The 27,733-nt window shown below is 38.7% G+C and overlaps 1 protein-coding gene across 5 annotated transcripts in view; it reads right to left on the bottom strand.

Annotated features, from left to right (window-relative positions):
- Positions 1 to 27,733, bottom strand: part of GALNT18 (polypeptide N-acetylgalactosaminyltransferase 18) — a 275,590-nt gene that overhangs the window by 85,805 nt on the left and 162,052 nt on the right. For all 5 annotated transcript variants that reach the window (XM_032748975.3, XM_030273457.4, XM_032748973.3 and 2 more), the window contains one exon: positions 23,005 to 23,171. In XM_032748975.3, coding sequence (XP_032604866.1) covers positions 23,005 to 23,171 — 167 coding nt within the window. The remainder of the gene's footprint in view (positions 1 to 23,004; positions 23,172 to 27,733) is intronic.

Below are 27,733 nucleotides of genomic sequence, written 5' to 3'. Positions count from 1 at the left end.
GCAGTAAAGCCAGTATTTTTTTACATTAAAAGCAGTGGAAGTGTATTTTCACTTGAATTACAGTGCCTCCTGCTAATATTTAGATATATTATACCAGGTTTGTTCAACATTTCTGGTAGAGTTCACAGTAATTTCAGTTTGTTTCTTTTTTTTTTTTTTTTTTTTTTTTGTCATTTAATTTTAGCCTTTTTCTTCAAAATTTACCTTCTGAAGCAAGGCTTGAACACCTGTAGTCAAAGCAGAGACTCCTGGGACCTATCAGTCACTGCCCATTAAGGACAACTCTGGATGTGCGAAACTGATTGCTCATGTGGAAAACCATGCACATGGGCACTTGTATCCAGCCCCTTTCCCACCACATTTTTCAACTAGCATTTTCTCAATAAATTGCAGCAAATTCAAATTACTTCCACAAGAGCTCCCAGCTTAATTTTTAGTGACATTATTATTTTTTTACACATTAAAATTGTGAATCCTGATATTGACATAAAATATTGCTTGGGAAATTTAAAGGTTTTTTTCCAGGACATCTTTCTGTGAAGGACTGTTAGCATTAAGTACTACCTGTATCTCATTCAGCCAGCTGTGCTGTAGTCTGTATCTTTACAGAAAACCTACCAGGCTCCATTTATTACAGATATCCAAAGGCTTGAAACTGCCTCCTATTCAATTCTTCCAGTATCCTGTTTGACCTTTCACTGTGAATAATGATTTTGCACAGACAATGGCTAATTTCCTTGCACTGGATTTTATTTGCAATGATTTGCAGTCTGATTTGTAGTATATCCACATTTTTCAGAATAGTTCATGCCTGACTTCTCCAATTTAAACCCTTTAGCATCTTCAAAAGAACCCTTCCTGAACAGCTAAATTTGTAATGGAATGCCACTATTCAATTTTCTCTATCCTCTAAATTTCTAACTTGTCTTCATACTGCAATATGTTGCATTGAAGACAACTTTGGACTGGGTAATGATCTCATTTTCCTACGCAGCATTCATGTCAAGTTAACCTCAGAAAGGATTTACACAGCTATAAAAAAAAAAACCAACCAAACTGACATAAGAATATATTCTTATGTCACAGGAGGAGGTTGCTTCCAGCTGTATAACTCAGAGATATAATTAATATCCAAACCTTAAAAATCCCGAGCAGCATTTATTCCATAAAGCAATAGCAAGAAACTTCTTGAGGTGTGTGGCTCTTCCAACTCCAAGGCTCCCACATCACCCCCACTTTCTAAACCTGCTCTGTTAAGTTAAAAATGTGTAAATTGCACCCTACATAGCAAACACAGCGATCCTACTGGCACTGAGAGCGTTAAGTGGCCTGAACAAAGTGTAATTAATTTCTTCCTTATATTTTCTGTATATACCATACAGTATGCTTAAAGCAAGGTTCTGATTATGGAAACAAGACAAATTAACATTATTTGAATAAATTATGCTGACCACTAACTTTTTGGTTTCATAGCAGTACCACACAGATAATCCAGCGTTTTCCACAGAGAAGTGGAAAATGCTGGATTAACAAAAAATCAAATGCAGCCACTCACATTCTGCACAGTATTTCTACCTGAGATGTTTACAGATTCCTCAGAAGAGCTGCTTGTAAAGCTGTTGTCAAAGGAACTAGCAGGGTTTGCTACCTGGGCTACAACAGCAGATAATGTGAAGAACCTGAACCACATGCTGCAGTTCCAATTACGGAACTCAAATCAGGAAAACAAGTAACTCCAGTAAATGTCACAAACATAAGATGACAAAATGCCTGAAGAGGCAAACAAAAAGTGGTCACAGTTCAAATTCTACAAATTGGAAACTATTCAATGCTTCTGCCTTTCACCACAAACAAATCAGGAGAACCAGTAGGTTTCCTAACATCTCTTTGAAAAACATAGCAGGCGAGTTATTTTCTTTTTTCTATTTTTTTTTTTTACCATCCAGAAGAACAAAAAACTCAAACCTACAGCAAAAGCAAATAACTTTCTGTCATGGTTTGACCCTGGCACAATGCCAGCCCATGAAAATGCATCTTCCCCAGCTGAATGCTGTGAGATGTGATCAGGAACAGAGCAGAGCAAGCCGAAAACAAAGGGAAAAACTTTATTAAGCTACTACTACTATAATAAAAGACACACAGAGTTTGAAAAGAAAAGCCTTCAAAACACTCCTCCTCCCCCTACCCGATTTCCAACAAACCACACTGAGATAGAACCCTGGATTCCTGATCACGTTACCACCCTTCACATAATCAATTCTTAGTTCATCAAGGGAGAGAGGAATGTCTCCTGTACCACAGACCCCCAGGAAGCACAATTGCAACCTCCTGTGGTCACAGTGCTCTCACCATTGTGCATGGACCGAGACTGCTCACAGGGTTCCTTTTAAGGGTGCTTTGCCAAGGACCAAAAGAACAACAGTTCAGTTTTCATTTTGGGACCACAGTCCCCCGCATTTTCCCTCCTCCCCTGGGGCTGAGGGTGCAACAGAGATCTTCCTCCTGGAGACACAGGGCACCACCACACCCTCCTCAACTCTTCTCTGTTCACTCCATTCCTGTGCTGGCAGTTGCTGGAGCAGGTCTCTTGGCTTACCATTGCATCCCCCTAAAATGCAGTCTCTGTTGCAGGAGAAATTGGTTCAGTCTGTGGCTAACAAGGAAGTCCAGCCAAAGGCCATCACCTCCTTCCACCTAGGATTCTTGTCCTAACATCTCAGGTCCCAGAGTGTCTCTCTTCTTTTCAAATGGAGGAGGAGTAATATTTCACCAAGCCTTCATTTCCCAAGGAAGAGTTAAAAGTCCCAGACTCCCCGGACAGCTGAAATCTCAGCCCAGACTCCATCTCCCACTCTGGGCACCTTCCCAGCCTTCTCCTTCTCCTCTGCTGAGAAACTTCCAGGTGCCTTCAGGCTCTCTGTCTCTTTCCCCTTCACCCCTGGCCCACCTCCCCAGGCCCATGGCTTCTCCTCCCCACCCAGCCCGTGGCTGGGCAGGGCAGAGTCTGCGCCTCCGATGAACCAAGGAGAGACAGTTCTGCTGGGAGTTCTGGCTTTTAACCCCTGTGTTCTCAGAGGGGTGTCCAGCCTTCAGTGCCCACTCCAGGTGTCAGCATCCAAACCTGACACTGATTGGTCCTGCGAAAATTCATTTATGTGTCAAACCACGACACTTCCTGAAAAGCAAAAAGGCTACCAGCTTCTAACAAGAAGTTACTCTCAGTCTTTTTGCTAAGCTGCATACGAAAGCTTATGTCAAGAGTTCCTTTTTTTGTTATTTGCTATGTGAGTGAATCTTCTTGGTAGCTGAAAAGAAGAAAAATTAACTATGTGTGTTAATTTGAAGCATTTGTGAAAACTAATTAAAATTGCTGTGCTGCAATTGTGCTTCAGAAAAGGTTTTTTGTATCAAATCCTAATAAAGATTTGTTCATCTTGTACATGCCTTATTTAATCCCTTCAGGTGGATAAACAAAGAACGTATCAGTCATATCTTAGCAGAGAGGGAGTCAATCTAAAGACATTAATTAGGGAGCATGGTACTAGGTATCCCTGGATGAAACTCAAAAGCATGCATGTCCCTTCAGCACTAAACCATGCCACCACTGTTTCCATGTGACCATTCCCTAATGAATTTGTCTCCCTCATCCTTTTGCTCTCATCAAGTCTATCCTTCCCTAGTGATGTGAAATGGACCCGATATTTAATATACACTAGCACTCACAAATCCCTCTGATAACAGCTGGGATTAAATGTATGTAAAATTTATGAGTAATTGGATGAGCTATGCCTCCATTTCCTCTTGGCTGTGTCCATACATAACACCTATCCTTATCAAACAATGCCTTATTTTTCTCCACCCATCTGCTACTTCAATTTTGGAACCCATTAATCTCATTGTTTTGACTTGCACTGTAATGAAGAAAACCAGAAGGAGAAGCAGGGAACACCTCTTGAAGGTTTTTCACTGAAATCCTGTCATTCCCTTCACTAAAATTCAGTCATTTTATCCTCTGCATTTTAATAACCATAGTCTTTTAGTCATATGAGAGGTTGCTCTGGAGCTCAATCCTTTTAATTGTTGAAGAGAAGGCACTTTTACAACTCCTTAGCATCTGGCCATCAGAAATAATTCTATGAATTAAGATGACAGGAGCAGCTTCGATGAGAACTATTCAGCATCTGAATTAAAGAAATACAGTCAGTGAGGCTCAGTGGGGCTCATAAATCAAAAGTTATTATGTTTACATGCCAAAATGCAGTCAACACTTTTTAAAGTTTTAAACTTGTATTTCTGGCTTAAATTTTCAGTCACCTTAAGCCTTTTTAACTAGTGTAAGAAAGATATTACTGAGGTAGGAGATTTTGAAACCTAACTGGACATGGGCTTGGGTGACTTGTTCTAGCTGATGCAACTTTGAGTAGGTGGGTGGGACTAGAAGGTCTTCAGGGGTCACTTCTCACCTCAGACACGCTGTGACTCTGTGACAGAGTTCACATCTGCCTTGGAGAGGACACATTCATTTCTTTTGATGTACACCTATCTTCTGATAAAATAAACAGGCAGTCACAGAACAAATTACAACACTGGCAGATGGTTTGAGAGCAATACAGGAACTGGGATGTGAGTGATTTGGTCCTACTGTGAGCTTGCAACATCCAGTCAGAATTTTACAGAATCTGGCTTTAATAACAATATTTTTCAATTTCCTAGATAAAATGAAACCCTGCCAAGAAACTAAGCACATGTTTCTGACACTTCAATGTTTTTGAAACAGATGTCTAAAGCTTGATCTCCTTAGCCCTTGCTTTGGTCATTGAGTACAAATTTCTTGATTTTGACAGACCTGCAGAGACTAAACACTACAGTATCCAGTTTTACAAACGGGCTCACCAGTTGTGAAATATTGGGATGGAGTCTGTTTCCTTGTTTATGAAACTCTATCTACCAGTGACTAAGTAAAGTTATTAAATGCTTCCACTTTAAATCTATTAAAAACAGTTAATAAATTCCAATCACACCGTAGCTGTTCTGTGTCACAGGTCTTCCAACAGCAACAGTTTGATAAAGAAATTGAGCTTTGCAATTACTTGTTTGCCAGTGGTAAACAAGGAAGCATTAATGTGAAGGATCTGGTGATCTTACGCACCACAGGCTGTTATGTAAAGAACAATCTGTGAGCCTTTTTATGTAAATTCTCCATACATAATTCAAACAGATTGCAGAGCCTGATGGCTTTTCTTTCATAGACAGGGATCTCTGTTTAAAAGTACCTCTCAAAAACATTTTTTCATGTGGACACAGTCAATGGTGACCAAATACCTTGAATATTACAACATGAGTGATACTAAAGGTATCTCTAGCTCTGCCTGTTGGCAGAACATTCACAGAACTGTTAAGGGCTTTGAGAGAATCTAAATTTTTCATATTTGTCCAGGTCTCACAAAATGTTGAGGTCAGAAATTATTTACAGTAGAATGAAAATAAACCTACCAAATACAGAGAGACATTTCTACTGCTGGTTGCAACTCTGCCACCTTCCCTGTAACAGGAACAACAGCTTCTGAAGTATTTTTATGACAGGTCAGAAACTATAAGAGGTTTCTTTGAATATAAAATCCCTGCCTGAAAATCCACATGCTGACTAAGCAATGAATGTTTATGAATTTCACCTTAGTGCTCTTCTGCTAAAAGACTAAAAATAGTTTGACAAATATACCATCAGACTGCAGCACTAAATGGATTTTGAGAGATCATCTGGTCTTTCTTGCCCCAACACAGACAGAAATCTGTTCCAATTAATCCTGACAGAAGTTTGTCTCATCTCCTTTTAATTTTACTCAGTAAATATTGTCCCATGCTCCTTATAGATAGATCAAATGAAGCACACTGTAAAGACAAATATGTTAATGGTATACCTAAGTCTGTTGTCTGGCACACCCCAAACCTGCAGTGATTAAGTCTAGATACCTGCATTTGAAACCATAAAAATAACTTTCTTCAGGCTAACCACTTGCAAGAGCCATAAGCCATAAAACCAAAAACTGGCATGAAACACCTAAAACTCTTTCTGCAACTCTCCACTGACAAGAATACCTTTTCCTCATAAATCTGAAGACCAAGAGCTACTCTTGAGTAACAAGCCCCTTTGAACATTCATAAATATTGACACATTTCTGATGGCAATTTCATTGTAGCAATTTTGCTTTTCAAGCTGGTATTTCAGGATGTCCCTGGGACAGGGGAAATGGAATGACAGATAACACCTATCTCCCATCACCAAGCTGCAAGAGAATCCTCCCACGAGCAATGCTAGATAGTCACACCAGCAGTCTGTAGGGGGATGATAGCTTTAAGGATTTGGCAAGACACATAGCTGGCTCTAAACCCTACACAGTCATCAGTAACATTTAAAAACTAGGTTTTAGACAGAACACAGAAAAACCATCCAAATTTGCTCACTGCCAAATCACTTGAAGACAATCAAAAAAAGAGCAAAGAACTAGTTTGAGAAAAAAACACTTCAAATACAAAATTGCAGGAGGAATACAGGGAAGGTGTTAGGATATAAAGCTATCAATTTCAATAAAAGAAGGAAAAATAAGCAATTTAAGTCCTAAAAAGTAAACCAGGAAAATGTCAAATATATCAAATCCCACCAAGGACATAACTGATTCAAGGAAAAATATTTTACAGCACTTAAAAAAAAAAATTACTGAAGTCAGCTGATTAAGAATGAAATTCATCTACCATCTAAGACAAAAAGTCAACAACTGCCTTGCAATTTGCACTGAACTCCCTTCAGAATAAAAAATTAATTTGGTTATTTAACGTATTCTCAATGGTAAAAGGAATAACAAGATGACAGGAATTTGTAACTTGTCTAATAAATATTCTAGACAGTTGTCACAGTCCATACAGTTCCCTGGATTTTAAACTTTTTTTCCATGTGTATATACAATCTGTGATGAATTATTATTCTATTTATGGAAGCCAAGAGATTGAAGTCATTGTTTATGAATTCTGGTACCATATGATACAAATAATTTCACTGAATGTAATGGCATCAAGGAGGATGGGATCCATTATGCATCTAATTGCTGAATAGCACCTAAACCAAGGAATACCTCCCTGTTTCCACGTAGGAGCTTACAAAGTAACATAAGTCACACAAGTAATCAGGCTGACAATATACACAACTGGCTGCATGATTAGGTGTTTAGTCCATAAAGCACAAAACAGGACAGTTACGAGGGTTAGATACTTTTCAAAGGCGACTAAATTTTAAGTGAGATTTTCTTGAGCAGACTTGTTCCCATTTTAGCATCTGTGCCAGTAACAGCACATTAGCAAAATATTAGTCTACTGAAAGAAATGCCAAGTAAACACATTCAGGAACCTGGAATGAGATGCCAGGGATGGACCTGAGCAAGCAGTATAATTCCTCAAGTCTTCCCCCGTGGAGCTGTGACTTGGCATACATTGGAGAGGCATTTATTTCCTACAGAGAAAGGCAGAAACATCCTGCATGGCCCCACTGTTGCTGTTGAGGCAGGATGGGGATAATGAAACTCCAAGTCAGAAGGCTCAAAGAATAGAACTCGATTTATTTCAAATACATTGCTCTTTTTATAGAGAACATCAAGAAGACTAACTTCATTGGTCTTAAAGTAAAATCATCTCACACCATTGGTGTGCAGTGTATGATGCACGGTGGCAGAACATATCTATAAACCATGTGAACAACAAGAGAGATAGAGAATTGTTTACATTCCTTTCCAACTCTTTCCCAGGCCCAGCCTGGTTAGAAACCTCTCTTTTTCACTCTGACTGAACTGAGAATATCCATACCCCACCACCAACCTGCTGTCACTCCTGCCTGTCCTGGGAAGGCTCACCCATTCCAAGCAGATCCAGCCCCAGCACTCCTGCTCCTGTCTGGCAGGCACTTCTGCACACCCTTCACTCACAGAAACAAAGTTGTGTCTCTCAGGGGGGATTAAACAGTTGGAATCAGAATTGTGTTAAAGTATTTCTTGCAGAACATTTACAGAGAAATCTAATTTTTTCCAGAAGAATGCTGGACAGGGCATTGGTGGTGCCTTATCCTACCAAACAGACGTGGAACGTTCAGGCAGTTGTGCAGGTACTCTCAGGATTACTGTACAGTACCTATAGTGATCTATATAGGGCCAAAGATCTGTTCACTACTCCCTTCAAAACTGGCTATTTATTCTCTATAATTCATGTAGTTCTCAGCTGTCACTAGTCAATCCCTTTAGGAATGCTACTGAGTTTCTGGGCTGAAGCTTAGTCAACACAGGTTCTGCTGGTGATAGAATAATGCAGGCAGTTTACTCCTCAATTTCAACAGTATCTTTAATCAAATTATCCAAAACTCACAGAGAATGACCTTCCAGTTCTAAAAGGACCCATTAAAAATAGAAACATATTTATTTTATACTTAGTTATGCTTTTATAGCTCTTTATCAGTCAGGAAACCACTGAAAAAGTAACTGATTACACAAGTAACTGCATGTGGCATCACATTTTAAAAATATAGTACAATGGCAAAAAAACACTTTTCCCCTGCCACAGCCATTTACATAAACCACAGGAATTCCTTCTGTAATGGGTATGTATGGCACAGACAGAAATGCAGTTTCACACTGATATGAACTTTTAAAAATTACCAGAATCAGAAATCCACTTAGCTCACCTGGAGATGGGCAGGCTGGGGAAGTTAAACCTGCAGAAATCCTGGATCTGATAAAGAGACAAACCTGCTGTGATTAAAAGTTTCTGAGTGTGGAAACTTAACTGAAATAAAATCCGTCTCCAGCACACAGATTTGCTAACTCAGGTTGTATTTGGTATAAGCTAAGTGATCATTGTTCTATATTAAATTAATCACCCCACTATTGCTCTATTAGGATGGGGAAAGACAGCCAGAATAGCAGTGGAGCAGAATCCATCCAAAGAGTTTAGAATTTTCTAGAAAATATTCTATATGAATTCTAAGCCACAGGGTGCACACAACACTGTGCAACACCATAAAAATTCATGCAATTTTTGAAATACTCTTTGTCATACATCAGAGCCAAGTCTTGATGCATAAGATCCTGAGCACGATAAATCATCCACTGCTGTTTTTCATGTTACTTTGATAACTTTGATAATCCAAGCCCAGGAAGTCAAGCAAACTATTGAACATGCATCTTCTTTTATAGTTCTACTAAAAATTTCCTCTACTTTCCTTCTTGCTGACCTGAAGTTGATTGAGCTATTATGCAGTATTACGCACAGTTGATTAAACTCAGTTTGATATACTCTGAAGCAAATGGCATATTTTTCTAGGGTACTTTCCATTATAAGGAAAGCTGATTAGATCCTTTTTTTTTTTTTTTTTTCCATTTTACTGCACCTAAATAATTTCTCTCTGTGTTTCAAGTTCAGGACCATAAAATGATGGTTAGTTTAAAAGACCATTTTATTAATTCACCTTCCCAAGGTTTTTCTTTTTAGGTGTTTTAAAAGACCCCTGACTTCCTAATTTTTGTGTGTGATTAAAAGAGTGGTAAAAAGAACAAATATTGGACGTGTCTAACCTGTGCAGAGCTTGCAGTATGAATTACAGATCTCTGGAAGTGACTCAGGCTCAGTTTTACAATCCTCTTCCATTGGCTCTCAGATGGGTGCTCCAAAGAGCTGAAACTTCTGGTGAGAGCTTGACAGGATCACAGAGGTTCCAGTCACCTCCATTTGGGAAGACAACACTCTCTTCCAGTGATGAACCACTTCTAATTTGAGGAGATGAGCTATGTGAGCTGACCTAGCACCACTAGGACTGGATTTCCTTCATTTGGTGAAGAATTAGATTTCTGTACTAATCATACAACTTTATGGATAATATGTTTCTATGTCACAAGAAAGAACCTATGTCACACTGTATAACACAGCCTATTAATGAAAAATTAAGTCCTAGGAGGGAGCACCTTTCAAGATTGGTCCACAAATTAGAAACAACACTTAAAAGCTTGTTTTAAGGATGGAGTACTGACATATGGATAAAAAACCCTAAAACTTTTCAAGTAGTTGAAAAACCATGTTTTTTTCCCTTTTGTTTTTAAAAATAATTTAATAAAATAATTATTTAAAAATAATAATTGGAAAAAATAATTTAAATACTTTCTTGTATCTAATCTTCTTTAGATTTAGTATTATGACTAGTTTAATCTCAGCATCATTTGAGAAAGGCAGCTCACCAGCACCAAGAGCTTTCTGTGATGCAAGCTTGAACACAAAAATTATTGTACCATTCTCACCTCAGGGACTATGACTGCACATCTCCAAAACCAACTCAAAATCCCATTCTACAGCATGCAGTTAAACAGCAATTTTGACTCTTTTGCACTGGATTTACTCATCTGGCTCCTGCAGAAATGCTCCTGCCCACATGATGTCTGAAGCTTTTCAGAGTATTCCAGGCTGCTGTATTTCCATCTGAGAGAGAAACACCGAGCAATTCCCTGCTCAATGTATTTTCAAGGATATGAACTACCAACATTCCCTGCTATCAGACTCTTCCCAGAGCTCCTACTGGGGCATACAGTTATAGAGGCATTTACTCAGATTTCAGGAGAAGAGTAGATCAGTAAAAGTTTAGTTGGAGTTACATAAAATACTGCTCAGGGTCAACTGAGTATCAGGCAACCTGTAAGCTACTTCCGTATCGCTGTGTAACAACTGATCTTTTTAGGCTTTAGGGTAAAGCTGAAGTACAAATTCTCTTATTTCATCTGAAATTTCTCTTCCTATGATCTATATGCTCATTCTGTGCCCACATGCGACCATGCTCTTTTTAACAAGCCATTGAGGTTTCCCGTAACTTCATTATTTTTTGATGTTCTTCTCTGGGAGATAGAATTACTGAAGCATGGAGACATGGAGACACGGTAAATGAAAATTCCCAAAGCCAGATTGAGAGAAAAAACCCCAAAACCCCAAACAAACAAAAACAACAAAACCAAAACAACAACAACAACAAAAACCCTTGACTATTTCTCTTGCTCTTAGTCAGTCTTTGGGCTCTCCAGGAGAAGGGAATTCTGCACAAAGTCTTTGCTTTTCAGTCAAAAAAATCTCCCTTTCTTTTAACCGACCCACCTATTTTTTTTTTCCCTTGGCTATGCTATTGCTGAATTTTTCTGGTGAAAAATCTTTCCAAAAATCTATTTTCACACATTGGACTAATGCTCTAAGCTGAGATGCCATAAGATTTATTCCTAGAAGAACAGGAACCTTCAGAGTCTAGCAGGTCTCCCTCCTGAACACAAGGCATTCCAGAGGTTGTCATGGCACAGCTACATTCAGTTCTTGCCCTTTTACAGAACACTGTGCAGCACAAATAGCATTAATAAAAATTAATTTTGTCTTTGCCTGTGAGATATTAACCATACACACAGTCACACAGCTTTTGCCTCCATATTCCTTGCATTTTATCTATTTGTGTGGGGGGGAAATTGGTAAAGAGAAAAAACCCCGTTTCTTTGGAAATAGAGATACCCGATTAGAGAACACACAAAACCAGACCCAGTGCTACTCAGTTGCACCTGCATGTTCCAAACTGGTTGTCAAAGCCTATGAATGACCAACAAAGAAGTTTCAAGTGCACAAATATCACTGAAATGTAATCCTAGACATTTCATATAAGAAGCAGACTATGGGGAAATATTTCAAACTTGTTGCCTGTACAGTAAAAATAACACTAGAAGGCAGGGAATCGCAGTTATTATTTGACATGGTAATGTAAATACATTTTTCAAGTACTGACACTGCAGTCATTCACGGTAATAAAAAACAGAAATCATTGTTTATTTGCTGGCAGACAAGTTGTCAACTTGTTTATTGGCTGGCAAATTAGTTGCAACGTGTTTCTCATTTTAGAAGACCTTGTTATTCTCCTTCCACTTCATGTACATGAGCAAAGCTTGAGACTAAGAGCAAGAGGTCAGGAGAAATAATTATTTCATAGCCTGAAATAACTGATAAATCATCTATTTAGCCACAGAAATATCTTCAGGCTTCCCTAAATTTCCCATAATTTGATTAGCTATGCAGATTTTTTTTCAACTTTATAAAACATTAGTGATCTTAACATCTCATTTTTTATTTTTTTTTTACTTTATTTTCCAATCATTTCTATTTATACTGTATGCAAATCTGCTGGTATTTGTACTGCTTGAAAAGATTCCTTCAAATAGAAGGTGGCAGCTTTTGAAACATTAAACAATTATTAGACAGGCACTTGGCCAAAGGAGTGTGTCCGTGAGGAGCAAAGGAACAATTCAGCAGCTGATGCTGAGCTATCTGGAGAAAACTGAAAGCACTTAGCAATTCCATCAAGGTTTTCCCTGCTGCCAACCAAAAACAACAATGATTCATGCTGCCATGTTATTTAGCATTCATCATGATTCTGAATTACTCAGTTGAAAGTTCACACTGCAGTGCAGATAAACCCCTTTAAATTTAATGAAAGACAATTTGTCCTTTGAGTTGGTATCAGAAAGCATCTACCACTGATCTCAGACTATGTTTGAAAGGAAACTAATATGAAAAAATAAAAATAAAACAATCATTTTATTCACAAACTCCATTGCAAAATGCCATAGGGATGTGGCAGGAGAACTCAGCTCCACACAGGTCCCCAGTCAGAAGGTGTCACCTATCAGATGGCCAGGAGAGTAAGATTTGCCCAGTCATGTAGGAAATTGGCTGCAGAATTTACCTAAAATCTAACAGACTCTAGACACTTGTGAAATTCAAAAAGAACATGAAGGGTATTTATATTTTCAGTATACAACCTCTATCTCCATCCACACAAACTCATGCACCCCAGACTCTCACAACAGAATTCCATCAAGTGGTCTTAACAACTGTGGTCACGGAGGCCCAATTAAAACAAAAGTTTTTTTCCCAAATAAACCAGGTGAGGAAAAACAAGCAGGAATTTGCACTCTCTCACAGTCTAACCCCTAAGTCCTCATTTTTCCCTTGTTATTACATCATCATAAATGACACTTTTAGCTTTTATTCACATTCATCACATTTTCCATAAAGTTTTAAACTGAGCTTCCCCAAAGTTTTCCCAGGCTGCTAGTTGAAGCACACTACTTTAAATAGGTTGCTTTTCCAGGGTGAAAGGAAGGAACACCATTTTAGTAACATCCCCAGAAATCACTAGCAGTGAACAAGTGAAGTCAAGTAATTTAAAATTTGGCCATCAAATATACTTTGAGAACACTTTCAAAGAACTCAATGCCAAACATATCTACAGAAAAGCAGGCCAAAAGAAAAGCCAACATGAATTGTTTAAGTTCTTTTAGAATTCCCATATTCTTTGTTAAAATGTTCTGTAGTTAAACTTTAGACTTACAGTAGGTTCCACAATGCCTTTAAAATACATAGCAATGCCTATAAATATGCCTCTGTGTGGTGACCAAAGATTAATCTGTAATTTATGAATATATTTTGCTAACTGATCTTTATCATTTAGTGATATGCTTGAACATTATTAAATACTACTTTAGGCAAATCCCTTCTCATATCTTGGATCCTTCAGCACATCAAGAATTTTGAGGTTCTATCACAAAGCAATAGAAGTGTTTGAAATTATCAGCTCTGGCAGGAAGTGTTACCACTACTTAAAGTTAAGAACTCAGCATTGATTTTATAAAAGTTATCTTTTTATTCATTTTTCTTTTTAAGAAAAGTATGCTTGGGTTGAGAAGAAAAGCTTAATTTTAATGAAGTTCATTTAAAAGGCAATTTTCATTTCTTAACTTTCTGTAGGACAAAATCTTTTAACTCCTTTGTCTGACATTAAAGAGTATTTTCCCCACACCCTGTCAAACTCTTTCAATTATAAGTGCCATTCTTTCGATAAGGAAAGAGAAAGAACTCCTTTAAGAAGTCATTCAGGCTCCTAAGAGCTGACATTACTAGAATATTTCAAATACAATTTCTATTGAAGACTTCATGGGAAAAGACGTCAAAAGGAAATAATCTGATCAAAGCACGTGTCAGTATCTTACTGACATCAACAGATATTGGCACTTTTCTCATTAATGTTTTTCACTGCACCAAACCTATACATGTGGCTGCTACTTGAATTTAGTGACATGTGCTTGAGGACATTATCAACAGAAAACATTCAAGCATTTTTGAAGGCAAAATAATCTGACAAATGTGAGAGGGGGGAAAAACGGAGAAACAAAAAGGTTTTTCAACCAAGCAATTTCTCAGAGTTCTCTAGAGATTAATTTTAAAATCACAGTGATGGTACTAAGAAGTGCACTAAGGCAGTATTTATGTGCTGCCATCCTCAGAGTGAGGATGCCAGCAGCTCCCAGAGCACCTCCAAGGCACACAGGGTGAATTCCTCATTACTACCAGAAGAGCTTAAACCAAGCCTGTTCTCAGTGAATGCGACTGAAGCCTTTAAGCATGGCCACATTTCTGAATCACACCTGACACAGGTGATGCCATTTCTGTAAGCTGACCCAAATCATTCTTCCAGAATACCACAAAGTGCCAGTGTCCAGCTATTTATCATCACCTAGAATCTGGAATTATAATTTATTGTATGCCCACACTAAGGGTGTGTCATGAGAGAGTGGCAGGACAGGAGGGGGGATGAAGGATAAGAACACCTTGACTGTGCATTGCACTGCTTGTCATTCAGGGACACAGCAGATGTGGAACAGAAGTGCAGTATGAAATGGCACAACAGGATTCAAGGTAAAACAGCCACCATGAAACAAGGCCAGTCCTCATATGTTGGAATCTGTGGTATTGATGATTCTGATATTGTAGAAAGTCTCTGTCTTTCAGCCCCGCTGCCAAAGCAGAAGCCATAATTGGTCTGTGCTGGTTTCAAGGTTGTTTATTCTGTTTATCTCTAACATGTTCTGCTGCCCTGCCGCAGCTCTGTCCTGCAGGGCAGCGTGTGGGGCTCTGCCCTCAGTGGGATGGTACAAACATTAAATACCACAAACTCCCTGTGCTGGATTTACAATAACGTGCCAATATCTGTCACCTACGTTGGACAGTGTGTCCCCAGCCTAAACCAACAGAAAAATGCCAACACCACAGTGAAACATGGAGGGCATGAAGAAGGAGAAAAAGGACAAGACACACCCAGTTTCCTCCATCTTGTCCCCTTTGGACCCCTTATCTAGAATCCTAAAATTTTACTTTTGCACCTGTGTCACACTTAATTATTACTCATATCAAACACTCAGAGCTGGTAATTCATCCTGTAAGATTGAAAACTCTTTTCCATGGACAGAGATCACAGACAGTGTATCTGGGGGCTCTGTCCAGGGGGGTTCCTAACCGCTGCCAGGGTCCCAGACCTGCCAGGGCAGCCAGAGGGAAGCCCTGGATTCCCACACTCTTAGACTTTGTGTACTGAATCTGACACAGGAAAAGGTGTTCATCAGACTGCTACACTGCAAGTGGATCAGGACAGAACAAGCTAAATTTCCTTACAGATGGAATAAAAGATGACCATACATTAATTTTTGGCCCCTGCTGGTTAGGGAAGATTCAATTCATAGCATTATATCTGAATGCTTGATTCATAAAGTCTGATGTCAGGAGACTGCAATAAAATCTCTGCCCTGCACAGCTGCCCCTGATGTGGACAGTGGTTCTGCAATCAGCTGGCACAAACATTGAAATGTTGCTTTTCCAGCCATACCAACAGACTGAACTACAGTGTATTGCAGATTATTTAAATAACTGTTCTGCTGAAAGGCCACTTTACCACTGGCAACACCTTTGGAGCACATAGAGCTTCCACAGAGGCAAATGGTCTCACAGCACTGGAACTCTCCCAGTTGCCCAGAAAAGGACCTTCCATTGGAGTTATAAAGAAAGGAGACTGTGATGGTTCCCAGCATAAAACTCCATGCTCGTTATCAAACAGCTTTCACACAACTATAATGACAAGGACACAAAGCCTTGCCTCTCAGGGTTAGAAAGGGAAGCTAACCCTGCCCCTCATGTGATGGAATGCGAGTCCTTGAACTTGATGGACTATGGAGTTCAGGCATGGGGGAGTCAGGAAAGCTGAATGAAAAGTATACTTCATAATCGTTCTTAAATGAAAACAAAAGAAAATGGAAAAACATGTATGAAAACGAGGCAATAGAGAGAGACAGGAAGAAAGCGGGAAATTATAAAAATATGCCCAAAAAAAGGAAAGAACAATTACTGGGGGTGGAGGAAGGCAGGGAGGGATGATTCAGGCAGCTGTTTAATTACTGCAGCTACAAGCAAGGGAAAGATGAACGGTGAGATGGGGGGGATGGAGGAATGCAGTTTGTGAGAAAGTGCAGAAAATACTGGGATGGAGGACTTTATAAGAGGCACAGGTACCCTAGAATTTAAGAACATGCAAAATGGAGACCCCACCTGAAGGACACAAGCTCACAAAGAAAGATGAGTTGTAGGGATTGGGGATGAGGAAGTGAGCATTCAAAAAGGGCAGACTGCTAGAGTAGAAGGAGTCCAAAGAAAGTGGCTGACACAATAAAAAACAAGGAATAAGACCACCCCTGGATGAAATGAAGAATGAATGAAGACAGGAGGAGAAAAAGGCATAAAAAGTGATTAAAAAATAAATATAAAACCACCCCAAAAAAACCCCAAACAAAACACAAAAAAACCACCCCAAAACCCACCCCAACCAACCAAAACAAACAAAAAACCCCAAACAAAAACAAACAAAAACCCCCAAAAAACAACCAACCAAACCAAAAAAACACACAGGGGTCAGAATAACTGGGACAAATGGCCTCATTCATCAGCAGTGCTTATCTTCTCTTCTGTGTTTCTTACTTCATTTTGATATCCTACTCCACAACCTCTCCCCTTTAAAGTAGGAATCAAAATCATTGTCACAAGGACTGACAAGTAAGAGGAGACAACAGTCCATAGCCAGTCTAGGACATCATCAGGACCCAGTGTACTTATAAAAATCTCACAGTCTATTTACATTAGTGGCTCATAATTTTTCCCGCCAGAATTCTGAACTGCATGGCCAGGACATGAATAAGAAGAACATTATCCTTTAACTTCTGGTGACAAATGGAACAGATGGCCACAGGACAAAGGTTTGCCCATGGTTATTTCCCTCTTCTGTCTTTTCAGATGCATCCACAGTAGCTGGAACACCTCACTGTAGTCCCAGCAGCAGCACACAATACGTAGCAGCAAGTATATGCTCAAAGAATTCATTAATTCAAGTTGCAGCCTTAAAAGTTACTAAAGTAAAATGCAGTAAAATTTGTAACAACAGCCAACATTTTTCTCAGATCCACAACAGGAACAGATTTCCTGCTCTATACATAAACATATGTTTCTTAGCATTTGATTCCTAGCCAGCCCTACAAAGCCTTTTTTTTCATGTCGATCTCTGTCAACCCTTCTGAGAGCTTGCTTCTGTAAAGACCGTGCAATAATTATTTCAGCATCAAGGCCATTAACTAATTCAGAGAATCAATCTAGGCAGATAAAATAAAGCCTTCCTGATGGATAAACCACAGCACAAAAATGAATGCAGGTTTAGATAAATCTGACCTATTTCCTTGGTTTCAGATGTTTCTGTTTGTCTTGAAACTTTCCTGACATTCAGGTAAGGGAAGAGCAAGAATCCAAATAGAAAGAAAGCAAGACCAAAGGTTTTCCCCAGGAGATTGCTATGAACAGGTTTTTCATAGTTGTATGATCTACAAGTAAGCCATCTTCAAACCGGGCTGTGCTATGAAATCTAGCAGGCATTTGAACAGTAGTCTTGAGGTTTATTCATCACTGCTTTTGTAAAGAAAAAAAAAAAAATCAGACAATCTTCTATTCCCAAATATCTCTTAAGAATTGCCACAGAAATATAACTTTTTAATGAAAAGCTGTGGATGCTTTTTAAAAAGTTTCTTTTCAGTCAGTGTTTTGAGGACAACCTCTTACAGGTGATATGGTTGCACCTGACCCACTTTTTACCAGTCCGTGCTAATTCTCAACACTGTAAAACATAAAATTCACGTCCTGTGATATCCAGCATTATTACTGCAGTTCAATAGATGTATTCATGGAAATCTCAGGACAAAATGAGAATTATTACACTGAATATATAGGAATATTTAATTCATAAGTAATGCTTCAAGGGAAAGGAAGGAACCTTGCAAAATCTGAGCCTCTACTGCAATATTATTAACTGTAATGTGAAACAAAAATGTCCTAGAACATGATAATTACTGCTATAGTATTAAATTTTGCAAGGCATACTCTGGACACACTAATGCCTACTGCCTCCCCATGAAGCTGAACTCATCATGACTAACAACTAGCTTTTTTAGAGAGATTTCAAATCATCTGAAAATACCTTCAAGAGGTACTTTGTAATGCAGTGGTGCTCAACGCTAGCTCAAAAGCCAAACCAGGGCTCCAGTGGCACAGAAGGTCACCACCCTGTCCCTAGAGGGCAGGACGCCATAAACCAGGGGAAATAAACCACAATGCCAATAGTCTACAGCTCAGGCAATTCTTCCAAATATGCTCCTGAGGTCTAATAACCACCAGCAGTCATGGGAGTGGCCACTTAAATTTTTTTAAGCCTCTTTTCCAAAAAAAAAAAAAAAAAAAAAAAAATCCTCTGCTTTTGAAGTAAAAAAATTAAAAAAAATTATATTGCCAAATTGTAAACTTATATGTACATTACCTCTGCAAAGCAAACAGCACTACTGAGGAGAATGAGAAAGATTCTGATCTGACACTTAAAAATACAGTAAAACATCTGAAATCTGTGCAGTTGCTTAGTCACCAACATGACTAAGACCCAAATGAGACACAAATAAACAACACTGATACTTTGCTTGTTTTAAAAAAATCTTCTGTTCTCATTATACAATACACAGTCACTGAAATCTGCCTTATTTAATCCTTCAATTAAATTAAATTCTACTACTAATGTACCTATCAGCATATATGAAACAATTCAGAGCAATCTTCATCCGAATTCCACCAGAAAAGATGGTACGGTGAAATACACACATTAAGCCATACAAATGGCTTTATTAAATAAAGGATCGAAATTTTAGGACGTGCAAAATCTTCTACTTTTAAATGGCCTTTCACAGTTTTCTAACTCCAAACTTATTTTAAAAAAGAGAAACTTCACAAAGAGATTAATTGAAGTCTCCCAAAACATAATTAGGGACCTCAAAAACTGCACTGAGGTTTGAGGAGAGTTCTAGATAATTTGCTTGACATCCCTTGAAGTACATGAAGTAAAATGCTATAGCTCATATTGCTCAAGACAAATGTACAGACTTTAGCCCTACACTTGAATTAATGGTTTTAGAAATCAGCCTTCTGTAATTTTTTAAAAAACCCATCTAGTTCTTGAACTACTCTTTTCCAAAATACAGGTCTACAGAAATTTGGGATTTGTTAAACCGTGCCCATTTGGATTCTGCCACATCTCTGGTCACACTTTTTTTTTCTGTAATGAACCATGGCAACACTGGAACAGCTGCTAGCTCACCGATATTGAAATGTTAATTAGCTAATTGCTCTGTTTGTTTTCTCTAAACTACCTAGAGATAACTTGCCCCCCCACCCCACCATGCCATTCTGGGACTAAAATGCAAATAAAAACCCCTTGGGACCATGGGAGCGTTTCTTAGGGGATAAAGACGCCCCTAAATAAAGAACTAAAAACAGTAGAGGGGGCTGGACAAATGTCCTAGCTGAGGAAGAGGGAAACACATCCCCTGACTGACTTTTGCTCTGTCACCATCACCTACAAAAGACTAGACTAGAGTAGGCTGTGGGAAGCAAAAACAATTTCCTGGTTTTACCAGGAGGAAAGGAGAGGGGCAGTTGTTGTTCTGGACTTCAGCAACAGACTCTGCACGCATCCTCTCCCTTCAGCTACCTGGAAAAAGCTGCAACAGCAGGGGTGAGCTCCATGTCAGCCCCTTGCCCAGCTGAACATTTTAATAAAGACCTGAGCATTAATAAAGGCATTAGCCCTGTTCATTTCATTTCTAGTCACTCCCCACAGTGTGATGTTTCCTGCCTGTGAAGCCCATGGCTGTGGCACCAGAGAAAGAAATCTGGCATCAGGTTAAGAGAAGCTGCCATCCCTGGTGAATGCTGGAGAGTAAAAAATACCACTTATAATTAGGATTCTGACAGATCCCTGTGAGAAGCGGAGCTGGAGCCCACTGCAAGCACAAACCAAGTGTTTGCCCCCTCAGGTAAATTACATGGAAACCCAGAGTAACCCACGTATCTTACAAGCAGCAACACTTGCAAGATAAAGAGCTACTAACAAAACCACAGAATGACACTAAATATAAAGGATTCATCTCAGCAATGCTAGAAGGGAGAAAAAATGGAAAATAGAATATTGTAAAAGGAAAAGTAAGTTTTAAAATAAATATTTCAAGATTTAAACTAATAGTAGTAAACCCCATAAATCATCTTTACAATGTCTCCTGTTCTGAACATTCATCTGCTCCAAATATATGCCTATTACCAGGTCTCCAGCATACATTATGGGATAAAGAGGACTGTAGAAATCTAATTTAATACTGCACGAAAGAAATGTCAGAGAAAGGGTTAGAGGAGTAGCATAAAATCCTGCAGAGGGTTGAATTTTTCTGTGAGACTAACTATAGCTCTGCACAGTGTGATTTTGTATAAAATGACATGTAACACCAAGCCAAGGCAGCCAAACCAAAGGTTACCTTCCTCCCAATTTCTGTCTCCCTGCTTGGGGCCAGGAACCCAAGGATTTAAGGCACTGGAGGGTAAGAAAGGCAAGCCTAAATAAAAGGCACAGCAAATCATAAAAACATTATACAGTACAGTACCAGTACTGGTACTAACAAAAAAATGTGGCTGGACAGGTTTTCCTGAAAGATAAAGTAGTTCCTGTGATTTCTGTTCTATTTCAGGTATGAAATAATGAAAAATAATAATTTTGGCCAGTCTGTAAAGCACAGTGCAAAGAGTGTTTGTTAGTGAGCTCACCACAGTGATGACAAGCTCTCAGAAACACTGGTATTTCTGACATTGCTCTGCAATGTGCCCACTGCAATTAACTGCTGTAAACCATAAAATAGCAGACTCAAACTCTAGAAGCTGCTTTTTCTCCACCTTATTTCTCTCCTTTTATGACTGCTTTGTGGCCAGTTTACCAATGTTCAGAGACCTCAGGCCCTGCAGCACCAGCAGCTACTCAGATTCTTTGCTTTCCCATTTGAAAGGTGAAGTTTCAGTGTTGTGTTCTTTCCTATCAAATCGCTGGGTGTTGCAGAAGGAAGAAGACAAAACTTAAGTCATAGGCTGACACCAAGTTGTTGAGTTTTGTGTGTGCTTTGAAGAGTCAGGATATCAGTTCTTCCTTCATTCATAGTCAGCAGAGGAGGATATGATGACGTGCAGAGCCTGGGGTAGGGAACTTACTTACTTAGCAATAAGTTTCTTCTCTGTATAAATCTAAGACACATTTGTGATCAGCAGCAAGTCACAGGATTTAGCTACAGGGATATAGCCAGGTAACAGCAGTTGTGATGGCAAGGATAAGAGAAGCCCTTTGTTCAGCTTCTTCCTTCAAGGATAAAGAAGCTCTTTGTTCAGCTTTTTCCTTCAACAAGATAAATTCAGATTCTCCTTGTATTTTAGCAGAATTAACACAGCACAGCAGAATTTTTTCTTTAAGTTCAGCATTCTGTGCTTATTAAAATTTCATCAGTAAAGTTCCTAGACAGTAAGACTTGTAAATAGTGCCCAGCATGGCCTCACTGACATACATCCTGGCAAGCACTGAACCATCAGAGATGGGCAGTGCAATCCTTCAGATCATGGAGAACAACATCTGAGCACAGACAGCAGAGAAGCAGCAAGGTAAGTGCTACTAATGAGAAGAGGAGAACTGGAAATCTAAAGAAGTCTGTTATGTGTAATATGGATAATTTGCGCCTATAGGGTGGTATGTATGTAATGTTTTATATTACTATGAAATATTGGCATAAAGCATACAAACCAAAGCATGTGAGGCAGAGGGGGATGCCTCACATAAGTTGAAATTACTGCTGATAAAACTTCATTTACAAGTTAATACATGTAGCTAGTCCAGAGATGGGTCATTTCTCAAGGTGATCTAGGAACTCCCAGGCGATGATGTGGTCCTGACAACAACCCAAGATTGAGATGGAACCACAAAAGATACATCTCAATGCCGGGTTCCTGTAACTCCATCAGGGATGTACATCACTCTCCAGATGGTTTGTTCAACTCAGTGCAGAAAAAAGAAACTTTATGAATATGTCTTTGAATGGAAAGAAAAGGCTGATCACAGAGATCCCGGCCTTGAGCAAAATAAACCGTATAAAAATCACTTGTGCAGGACAGTCAGACCTGTGCTCACCCAGCACCAGTCCTGGGCTCGGCACTGTTCTTTTCTTTGTGGCTAGCTCAGATAGAATTCAGTCACTAAAAATAAAATTACTTTTTATTTTTAATTTGGCTGGATTAATTTTTACCTATAACAAGTCTAAGAAACACAGAAAGACTTTATACAAAACGGAGAGTGCACATGTGGAATCATATAGTGGAAATAGAAGTGCAGAAACCATACAAGCTTGAAAGCACCCTCAAGCACTAAGAGTAAAACTTGCTAGGTCTGATCTATTGCTACATTCAAAACTCTGCCTAACAGACACCTCAAACATCCTTTCTTTTGTACACACTTTTAAACGTGCCCCACTCGTGTAGAGTACAAAACAGCCCAGCAAAAGTGTGGGATGAAGAAGGGAGAAAAGCCACCTATAACATCTGAAAGGCCAAAGCATGAGCAAGAGCCAGAATTCAAGGTTTCTCTCGTATGATCCAGCCTCAGGTCAGGGAAGGGGAAGAACTAAAACCTCTTACCATTGTTGCTGTTATCATCAACTAGGATGATCTCCTTGAGCAGGTGAGCAGGCGTGCGATCGATAGCTGAGTGGATGGAGCGCAGGATCACTGAGAGTGCCTCGTTAACGAATATGAACACAATGCTGACTTCGGGAAGACTCTCAGGAAATGTCAGGTTTCTGCACCTGAAGGGAAAGGTTGAAGAAAAGAAAATGTGTAAATTTTTGGCAATCTGCAATGCAAACAAAAAGTATTTCAGAGAAATCTATCCCCAGTTGTAAGAATACGTTAGAAGATACAGAAAGAACATCCTGATACTAAACCTAAGACAGATGGTGCAGCCAGAAAAAACACATAAAACAGTGGAAAACTTGTCTGTAAGCACAGACAAGGGGTTTAATCAGAAAGAGGAATACTCTCATAACCTGGTGCATTTTTCTTTCCTTTTCCAAAAATAGGTATTTCAGCCACGTTCCAACTTGCTTATGGAAACAGCAGTATGGAAGTGCTGCCCACAACTTTAAAGCTCCTTCGTGTTTTAATGTTTTTTTTTTCACTTCCTTCTTTCCAAAAGGGATTCAAATCTTTCAGTTATATGAGTAGAAAGCTCTTTTACCATTTTACCTTTTTAAACTGTGAGCAAAATATTTGCTTTATAATAAAGCCAGAACTTAATTGAGTAAAAGGACTTAACTATTTTTCTGTGAAACAAGTAATTCTACCTTTTTCTCAGATTTGAAACTATTTACTAGGATGAAATTAGGCACAAGCTGACTCAAGCAGCATTTTTAAATAGACTTTGCAGACGGAAATTATTTTCTCTACCTTCTGACAACACTGAGTCGCTATCCTCGCCAGACACCAGAGTTCACTGCATCAAGGAACCCCAGAAAATTGTGGAAAGTATAACTAAGAGCCAGTATTTTGCATATACAGAAAGCATGGACGGATTCAGTATTTTTACTTCATGCTTGAATATAACTCCTTAACTAAATCTGCTCTTCAGTTCAAAGAGAAAAATTATTTTATGAGTTTGTATTTTAATTTGTGTAGCAAATAAATACAAAGAAGTATCACAAAAGCATTCCTCTTCATATGTTGGATGTTGTACAAAAACTAAGTTCAATCAAAATTATCAATTTACTTCTATGCTTTTACAGGTTCTGAAAAAAGTCAGTGCATAGGACGCATGACACCTGAGCTGACTGAGACAGCACAATATTCAAAATTCAGCTGGTCAACCAATTTTCTAAATTCAGTCATTGGTTTGAAAGTGATGGAAATCACATTAAAGAAGCTATTTAATATTTTAGGTACTTCTCTCTCTGTCACCATGCAAAAGAGTTATAAGGACATATAAAACAGAGTCTAGAAAAAGTAGTAACAGTTCAAGTCTTAAAAAGCTAACAGTATATTTTTTAACACCTCCTATTTTAGAAAAAAAAAGGAAACCTCATTGTGGAAGAGATTCACAGCTTTTTGTTCCATAGGATCAATACCAGAAGGAAATAATTAAAATGGTGTTTGGATTTACTGATTCTCACTGTGGCTTGATCTTTTGTGGCACAACAAACCAACATTTTTTTTCCCAAATCAGTTTGTGTTTTGACTGGTGTTTTAATCCTCTAGTTATTGGTATGACAGCTTTCAGCATCAGGATGAAAAGTTTTCTTTAAAGCAACCAGGAGTTGATTTTATGCAAAATAAAGCAGTACCGTAAGAGACAAGGGGAGCTGACTTTTCTTCCAGAAGGCAATTACTGCAAGGCAGCACTGTTTTTCTCTTTTAACCAGCAGTGCAGGAGTGAAAACCTTCAGCCAGGACAGAGGGAACATGAGTTCAATCTTCCCTGATCTCCCAAGAGAACCAACCACTAGCCAGCTTGGTATGATTATTTTCAGTCCCCCTTTTCTGGGTCATTCCACTTTCTGTGGAGCAATTAAACTAAGTTGGAGTGATACCAAGTTTCTCTAACCTCATGTTTAGGGTTAATCCCTTGGAGGAAGGTCCTGCAGCACATGTTCAAATGGATGTTTGTGCATTTTAAATTCCACTCTTCACGTCTATGTCAAATCTTCTAGATTATAATGCCCCAAAAATTCTTGTGATCATTTTTTTCTTTCTTTTGCAAGCTAATATTTATTATTTCCTTTTAACTAGCGACAATTTGGCTGAAGAAACAAAGTCATTTTCACAGAGCCTGCAAGTCAGGTGTCAGGGCAATTTATTACGATGCCATACAACCGTGTCCAACCCCTTCCTTAAGCACAGTCCCCATAGAGCCAGCTGCCCAGGAACAGTATTTTCCTGCAACAGCATATTCAGACATGGTTGGGGTGCCTCCAATGGTGGAGATTCTACAACCTGTGCTTCAGTTTGTGCCCTTTACCTTTGGTCCTGTCTCTGGGCAGCACTGAGAAGATCCTGGCTCTTTGCAGCCTCCCTTCAGATATTTACCTTGATGATATCCTCTAAGCTTCCTCTTCTCTAGGCTAAACAGTCCCAACTCTACACACACACACTGGTTTCACATCTTATTAAAGAGAAAAGATAGTTTCCACAGCTGTCTCCTGTACCCTAGAGTGAGCATTTTAACCCCTGACACTGTTCCTTAAAAAAAAGATCCCCTTCAGTGATGAAAAATCTCTGAAAATCCTGCTTAAAACAATCTCTGCCCAGATAACTGAGTAGCTGAAATAGCCATAAATTTACTTGGGCTGAGCACTGTCAAACCTGAGGTGAATCTTTGACAAATGTGAGTTTTAGGGACCATCAGGTTTAAGTGGCATTTGACAAAAGGATTTCCAATGCGTATATTTCAGGCTCAAAGTGGCTGGGTAGCCTCTGTACTTATAATCACATAATAATTCTTAAATACTAACACTCAATTTTTTCCACAAGATGCTAAAACCATTAGAAATCCAGGTCCTTGAAGAACAGACCTATTCATGACAAATGGTGTGTATGCATCCAAATTTTGAAAATTTGTCTTCAAATAGACTATGAACTAGTTAACAGGTTTCAACCTACTGAAAAAATCTTCAGTATTACCCTTTAAAGAACCTACAATGCTTGTTATCTTAGTGATGTGCTTGCAGCCAAAATGAACAGATATAAAATGGTCTAGCAAACAAATCTTCAGCCAATGTATCTTCAAGCTTAGGCATGGCAATATTTTTTATCTTCATCCATAACAATGCACAAAGAAGATAGAATGATACTCTAGCAAAAAAAAAAGAAACTCTATCTGGTAAGATGTGGTACCTATAAAATAATTAAGAAAAATTGAGGGATTTTTCAAAATACTTTGAATAGCAATAAAAGAATACTGAAAATAGTTCAAAGAAGTTGCTTCCTTAAATACTGGTGGTTTTTTTCTCATCTGTCACATAAACTGAGCTTGAGATAAATGTAAAATATACTATTGCAATAAACTAGTGACAAAGTATATTCCAAAAAGTTTCTTGATAACAAAACAGCCCCCAATACACTGCTTCCCTGCCATAAATCCATGCATAAACTGACAGGTTCAAATGAAATTTCTGCTTATGATGAGTCTTCCATCCATTTAAAAGAAACTATTTGTATTGGTTTTCCCACCTGCATTCATTTACATATTACATATTCGCAATTTTTTATCACTCTGGACAAAATTTTTCTCATTGCTGGCAACTTGTACAGACAAGAGCAAAGCTTTTAATCCTCTGGATGTAATTTGATTAAAAGCCAGGGAATCTCAGAAAATGGGAAGCTGGACAGGACAAACGCAGATCTGAACCAATGTGGTTAATCAAACGTTCTCCCTTTATTTGAGAGAAGATGGCAGTTTTTATACACTTCTAACATAGTTTACAGTTTACAAAGGCACTCTGATTGGCAAGCTAACATTGTTTACCTTTTCCTTAAGGTGCTCAGGCTTTTCACACTGCAGCTCTACCCTAATTCACACTCAGATAGCTGATTACTTTGTAGTTACCTTAACATAATTTCTAACTGCGCCACAACTGAATTCTCACTGCATCAAAGGCTTTGAGGCCCCATCAAGGCCAGGCCGCTTATCAGGGCCTAGTCTGACTGGGGAGCTCAAATCTCATTCCAAACATAAATCATGACCTCTGTCTCTCAGAAATTCTGTAACATTGATTCCCTTTTTGCACCACCATGCCTTAAAACATAACTACAGATGACATGAGAGAATAGAATTAAGATTCCTGTTTTGTCTAATTTCTTTAGTTTTTTCAAGAAGACTAAATTTCAAGGAGGGTACATTCCTTAACTGATTTCATGTTTGCTTTTTTTTTTTTTCTCTCCATTAAGACTCATTCATTGTCTTCCAGCTCAAATTCACCTTTTGTTTCAGTGTGTCTGTAGTTTTTAAAACACTTTTTCCTCTCTACATAATTTTTCATATCTGCTTGATGACGCTAAAAATTACCTACTTTTTTTTTTTTTTAATTTAAACAAATCAGAATTAACTCAGCCCGAGATCCTGCACAGAATGTAAAGCACTTGTGCATTTTCACAAGTATGTCTGTCATCCTCTTTATGCCAAGTTTTATGAGGAATAAAATTCCATAGTGATAGGAAAGAACAAAAAAATAGCTACAGAGAGAGAGGGGAGGAAACTGTATGGATGGAAATCTCAGCTCCACAAAGCTCAGAGAAGGGAGAGGTTGCATGGCAACCACAATGTGCAGGTGCCAATGGCCGAGCTCACAATCCACGAGGCACCCAGCGTGTTCCAGTG

The sequence above is a fragment of the Taeniopygia guttata genome, chromosome 5 (assembly GCF_048771995.1).
Source record: "Taeniopygia guttata chromosome 5, bTaeGut7.mat, whole genome shotgun sequence".
In the NCBI taxonomy this organism is placed as follows: Eukaryota; Metazoa; Chordata; class Aves; order Passeriformes; family Estrildidae; genus Taeniopygia; species Taeniopygia guttata.
This window is presented reverse-complemented; position numbering and strand designations above follow the sequence as displayed.